At 41.0% G+C, this 6,662-nt stretch overlaps 1 protein-coding gene across 2 annotated transcripts in view; it reads left to right on the top strand.

The window, feature by feature from the left end:
- The first annotated feature begins 2,185 nt into the window (after window positions 1–2,185).
- Window positions 2,186–6,662, top strand: part of bbs9 (Bardet-Biedl syndrome 9) — a 176,410-nt gene continuing 171,933 nt past the window's right edge. The window contains exons 1-3 of one of the 2 annotated variants that reach the window (XM_084089234.1): window positions 2,186–2,315; window positions 4,631–4,743; window positions 5,582–5,732. In XM_084089234.1, the coding sequence (XP_083945360.1) occupies window positions 4,632–4,743; window positions 5,582–5,732 (263 nt within the window). In that variant the 5' untranslated portion in view covers window positions 2,186–2,315; window position 4,631. The remainder of the gene's footprint in view (window positions 2,316–4,630; window positions 4,744–5,581; window positions 5,733–6,662) is intronic. The other variant, XM_084089233.1, reaches the window with a different exon arrangement.

The following is a 6,662-nucleotide window of genomic DNA, read 5'->3' as shown; positions in this document are numbered from 1 at the left end:
TCAGTGATAAATTGTTTAATTCTTTCTGGAGCGGATGTAGTCTAGGAGGTATTCTGTTAACATCAAAGCTGCATCTAAAAAAATGTATACCATTTAAAAAATAAAGTTGTAAATTAATTACAGGGGCGGGGCTTAAGCGCACCACGTGATTGGAGATTACGAAGGTTATGATAATTTGATTAAACATTACGAGGTCAATAATAATTATTATTATCAAGGAAACATATGTACAGATTATTTGTTCATAGTAAGATATATACAACATGCATTTAGATTTTGAAGGTTAATTTCATGCTTTTTTTATTTTTTATTGACAAGGAATATAGAGTTATACAAAACACTTGAATCTATAAAATATTAAGATCACAATTCAGCATCTTGTATCAAAAATCAATCTAATACATCAAGTATCCTTCTCAACAGCTGAGATGTCGTAACAGCGATTGTTCTGTACTGAAGTATTGAAGAGAGTTGTAAAAAAAACTTTAAGTCAGTGGAAAATAGACTACCATTTGGTACAGTTAACACACAATTTTCTTTATGTATATGATTTTCCCCCAAATAAAATTTGAATTTTAGTTATATTATCCATTTCCAATAAACCGGTATGTTCATTTCACGCTGTCAAAATCTCTAAAAATCTTCTTACAAGAGGAATCATTTTAAGTCATATTAGCAGAATTTAAAGCTCTTAAAAACATTTTCAACATTTTTATGATTATTATTTAATAAATGTTTCTACAAATTAAACAATACATATGATTATGAATGACTGACATTGTTATGTTGAAGAATACATATATTTCTGTATGTATGTTTCTATAAATGCATAAGTATTGTAAATATGTGTGTGTCCATTACACAGACTAAAGTACTACTGAAGTACGGCAAAAGCGGGACTTTTTTATTATTATTTTATTTTATTGAGAACATTATATAAACAAAGATGGAAACAGTCACAATGTAGAACAAACAAACGAAAAGAAAGGATGAAAAAAGTACAAGAAAGGGGTATATCTATCTATAAATTACAGAAACGTCTGTCTGTCTGTGTGTGTGTGTGTGTGTGTGTGTGTGTGTGTGTCTGTTAACCACATATCTCTCAAACCGTTAGTCCGATGGATGACAGGTTCAAAGTTCAAACTCGACAGGTGTCTCGCTACGGGCACGAGTAAGTGCAGTGCCAAGTTTGACGTTGTTTGGATGAGAAATGCTAAAGATATCGTTAAATATATAATTTTTAGAAGATTGTGGTTTAAAAATAAACACTCTGACATTAGAGGGTTGTATCGGTCAAAGAAGCCCCAAGAAGGTTGTGGTTTAAAAATAAACACTCAGTCAGCTACACTGTTTACTTCTGAATATTATAGTTTGGTTCCAGAACGTGATAAATCCATTTTGATTAATTTGAGTAAAAATGTGTTTTCTTTACCAAGAAAGTGGCAAGATGAAAACCACTATTTTCTGTTTCAAACTTTCACATAGCATCTTTAGGTTATAATAACATAAATTCAAATCCAGATTTTGATTTTCAAAGATTTATTATAAAAACGGATTATTTTTCCCCAAAAATGAAATAAATTCATTACTTTTTTTTCCAAAATGCAATTAATCCATTGAATCAATATAAAAGTTATTTTTTATCATATTGAAACTGTTGAAATCAGCCATCGCTAAGAAATATCTCCTGAACTTTTTTGACGGCGATCAGCCGATTTTGCACGGGCACTTTGCACTGCTCCCTGAATCGACGCGCTTATTCATTTGTGGATGTAAACTGAATCTGTAAGTCAGCTATGCTGTTTACTTCTGAATATTATATTTCATTCTGGTGCGCTTAACGTTATCGCTACTGTGTAAATGCTATTCACCAACTAAACATATCCTTTTCAATGTGTTCACAGTCTCTTTCACGGGCATCATTTATAGTTGCCTATTCACAAACTGTTTGCTCAAGCGTAGCGTTTTCTCGGAGTTCATGCTATTTTCTACCATGCACAAATAAAAATGTCACTGAACTTTTGCTGTGTAATTGTAACAATGAGCACTCAAACACACCAAACCAACAATTACTAAAAACACACTCAAAAACTGATTTTGCACGGGCATTTTGCAGTAGTATGTATATAACTAATCAGAATAGATCACGGGACTTTTATTTTGGTACGGCCTCGTGAAGTCACGTGACGCAGTTCCGGCTGCAGCGTCGCTCTCGGCACCATGACAACAGCGGGTCTGGAGTGAGGATCTGAGATGAGTTGAGCTGTTGTGCTTTACCTGACATTACTGAAGGAAACTCACTGCATTCTCTACAGGTACAACATGCCTTTATTCACCCTCGCGAGTGAGAGCAGCGGCACACAGGTTATACCGCGAGACTGGGGCAGTTTGAGCAGAAACGAGCGAACAGATTTAGTAGATCTCGAACTCATAGAAGAAGCGACTCAGATTATACTGTAACGTTATATCATCTAGATGTGATTATGACTGTTTAATTAAACTTTTGCTGCTTTTGTAGACCCTCCTGTTACAGTCATATTTATAGTCTGACTAATTCTGCACATATGGGCTCCATCAGAGATTATAGCCAGCATGTATTATTGTATTGTTAATGCACAGAAGTCTCCTGTGTTGGTCTGGATTAGCTGTGCTAGTTAAGCAGTCAGCAGTTAGTTAGCAAAGCTGCTTGGATGGCAGCCAATCAGACGCGCCGCTGGGGTCACGTGACCCTTCAGTCAGCATCAGCTTCATCATGTCTTGCCCTGTCCAGTATGTAAGTCAGTCAGACATAAATGTGTTCCCATCTACAGCTTTATATTATCAGATAGATTATCAGACACTCCTGTAAGTTAGTATTTCCTCATATTCTCCATTGTTGCGGCTCCTCTCTTCCCAGTCTGTCAGTAACGCTCTGTTTACTTCCTGTCTCTATGAAGCCCCTCCTTCTGAAAAGCATACTGTGCTCTGATTGGTCGGCTGGAGCAGTGTGTTGTGATTGGTCGAGCGCTTCGAGTGTGTTTGGGAAATGCCCCGCCCCTTTCCATAACCGCCAGTTTAACACACCACTAACTAACTCAACCAGGCCCCGCCCCTTTATTCTGCGCATGAATTATTATAATGAGGAATATTGTGACTTGTTCGTTCCCGGAAGAAACTCAAGACTAATGGAGGCGTTTCAGGAGTTCAGAAACACTGACACTGATATAGAGAAGAGCTGGAGCTTCTTCATGATCACACATCAACACTACACACTAAACACAGATGAAGATGAGGAACGAGGATCAAACACACCTCTGTCTGTCTTCTGTTAGGAGGAGCTGAAGAGGCAGAAACACACGGCCAGTCCGTTATGGGTGCATTTATTTTCACAAACACAAAAATGCAAAAACATGGAAAATCCTTGAAATTCACTCGGCCAATACTTCCAGAGCGCGCTCAAGTGTGGCTTATGTGTTAAAATCCGCATAATATCTTCCTTAGATTCAGATTCAGAGTATTTTCTCATTACCAGCCGGACGGTGAGAGACCCGTTCCTCTCCTCTCTCTCGAACCCCTGTAGCTGAAACACACACACACTGGGTGAACATAAACACACACACACTGGGTGAACATAAACACACACACACTGGTGAACATGTGAGGAGCAGCGGCTTTAAGCTCACGGCAAGCCAAATATACCAGCACAACCTCTTCACTAATACAGCACTGTGCCTGAAACAGGAGTGAGCTGAGAAGAAGAAGAAGAATACTGACAGCATGTTGAACGGGCTCTTCCTCTGGCCGTGGGCTGGCCTCAGCGGAGGTGAGTGTGTGACACACTGTGGGACCCGTGGCAGATCCCGGTGCTCCAGCGTCTGGAGGATCCTCACCCTCTCCGTCAATCAACTGACAGATTCATCAGAAGAGCTGACTGAGTTACGCTCACTGGAAGAGCACACACTGTATTTCATCAGGGGAAGCTGTGCTGTGTGATGAAGAGTATGATGATGAAGAGTATGATGAAGAGAAGCTGGTGCTGTGTGATGAAGAGTATGATGATGAAGAGTATGATGAAGAGAAGCTGGTGCTGTGTGATGAAGAGTATGATGATGAAGAGTATGATGAAGAGAAGCTGGTGCTGTGTGATGAAGAGTATGATGATGAAGAGTATGATGAAGAGAAGCTGGTGCTGTGTGATGAAGAGTATGATGATGAAGAGTATGATGAAGAGAAGCTGGTGCTGTGTGATGAAGAGTATGATGAAGAGAAGCTGTGCTGTGTGATGAAGAGTATGATGAAGAGAAGCTGTGCTGTGTGATGAAGAGTATGATGAAGAGTATGATGAAGAGTATGATGAAGAGTATGATGAAGAGAAGCTGTGCTGTGTGATGAAGAGTATGATGAAGAGTATGATGAAGAGTATGATGAAGAGTATGATGAAGAGAAGCTGGTGCTGTGTGATGAAGAGTATGATGAAGAGTATGATGAAGAGTATGATGAAGAGAAGCTGGTGCTGTGTGATGAAGAGTATGATGAAGAGTATGATGAAGAGTGAGCTGGACCCACAGAGCGACAGGGAAGCGCTAGACTGTGAGTGTGTGTGTGTTTCTGCATGGAGGTGTGATGACGTGATTGGTCCTCTGTGTTTCAGGATGTCTCTGTTCAAGGCTCGTGATTGGTGGGCGTCAGTGCTGGGCGAGGGGGAGGAGTTCGACCAGGGCTGTCTGTGTGTCGGGGACGTGGATAACAGCGGCAGTGGATACGGTGAGTCACACACACTCTCCAGCATCTGACCAGCCACGACACACACCAGATCATCTCAACAGCTTCTGATGCTGAATATAGATTGAGACTCGACCCATTTCTGTGTGTTCTACAAATAAACACAGCTGGAACATGATGATCGTGCTCTTGTTCACAGTAATATTCATCATTCGCCGCATTAGAGCTGCAGATTCTGCATATGGAGAAGCACGATTTATTAGTCTGGAACTGAGATCATGATTCTCCCACGGTCCTGAATAGACAACTAATCAAAATAACATGTCCTACACTAGAGGTTCTGACAAAATGTTAATTGCTTGAGTCTAATTAAAACGTTTAATTAATCTGAATGAATTATATATATAAATAAAAAAAGGTTTGAGTGAATGATTCAGTGACTCACTCGTAACGACTTCGCCTGTTTCATTAGTGGGTGAATCCGTGTGTCTGCAGGAGTCTCTGAGTAACGCCGCTGCTCTACTGGTGCAACGGTGTAGTTCATACAGTCTTCATTTGAAGCTTCAAGTTACTTTCAAAAGCTGATTTACTGTATCCTGAGTTATTTGGGTTATTGTAAGACAGAAATAACGACACTGTGTGTTAGTGAAGCTGTGTCACATCTGTTCATGACACCGGCTCTCTCTGGACCAGGACACAGATCTGACTGTTCGCTGAGATCGCCAAAGGGTTAATAGACTGAGTCACTGCCATTCAGGAGTAAGATCATGTGTGTGTTTGAATCAGAGCTGTTCTGTGCCGTTCTCTCCCTGCCAGAAGTGGGTTGAGGGATCAGTGAGCGGTGTGATGCTGAGCCGACTCTGTTCTCTCCCGTCTCCAGATAAGATCGTGGTGGGCAGCTTCATGGGGATGTTGCGCATCTTCTCCCCACACCCGTCCAAAGCGCAGGAGCTGAGCGAGGCTGATGTGCAGCTGCTGGAGGTGCGCTTCCCGGAGCCCGTCGTGCAGGTGGAGCTGGGCAAGTTCGTCTCGTGAGTCTCACACCATCACACACCATCACATCCCTGCAGACCCAATCAGCCTGACCGACCCATGTCATGACATACACGACCTGCGAAACTCAGTTCAGTTTAGATGAGCGGGGCTTTTTTGTAAAGTGTTTGATACGCGACACGTTCAGAATTAGTGAACTACAGAACAGCGCGAGCGGGAAGCGGCGCACCTCACGCAGGCTTATGCTCCGAGACGGACACTGCACTAGAGATACACACACCTTCCCCATGAACAACACAAAGTAAATACACTTGCACACACACACACACACACACACACACACAGGTCTGTTCACTTAAGCAATACTTTTAATAAGGTAGTCTAATATTTTTCTGACTAACAAATTACTGACACAGTAGATTTAAATAAAGAAAAACTAAATTTAAATAAAACGAAATTTAAATAAAGAAAAACTAAATTAAGTTAAATTAAAACGAGATTAATTTAGATTGATAATAACCGGTAAAAAGCTTAGCTTATCTATTTTCCACAATGTCAAAGCAACGCAGCTTAACCCAAAACACAAGCTCAGGCTCTTCTGTCCACACACACTCCGCTGTTCTGCGCTCTAGCTGTAGTGGTGAACATAACGAATGAGAACCGTTTCGTGGGGATGCAGGTGTGCAAAAACAAAACAAAAAAACCCTGAATATTTGAATGTCAGATTTTCACATCGAACACCAGCCCACCGAACGAATATTCTAATGTTCGGGTCCAGCCCTAATGGACACATTTATCGAATAAATCTCTCGATGAGCAACAAAACCCTCAGCGGAGGCTGTGATTGGATAACTGGAGTAACCAGCGGACCAATGGCGTTGCAGCATCTCTAATGTTGGTTTGGTGTTTTGAAAGTGGAACTGTGTCATCAGAATGATGTGGTGTAATTCCCTCCAGAAGCGTCTCAC

Source organism: Abramis brama (assembly GCF_963993115.1).
Source record: "Abramis brama genome assembly, chromosome: 17".
NCBI classification, from domain to species: Eukaryota; Metazoa; Chordata; class Actinopteri; order Cypriniformes; family Leuciscidae; genus Abramis; species Abramis brama.
The sequence above is the reverse complement of the archived record's forward strand: the minus strand, read 5'-3'. Positions and strand labels throughout refer to the sequence as shown.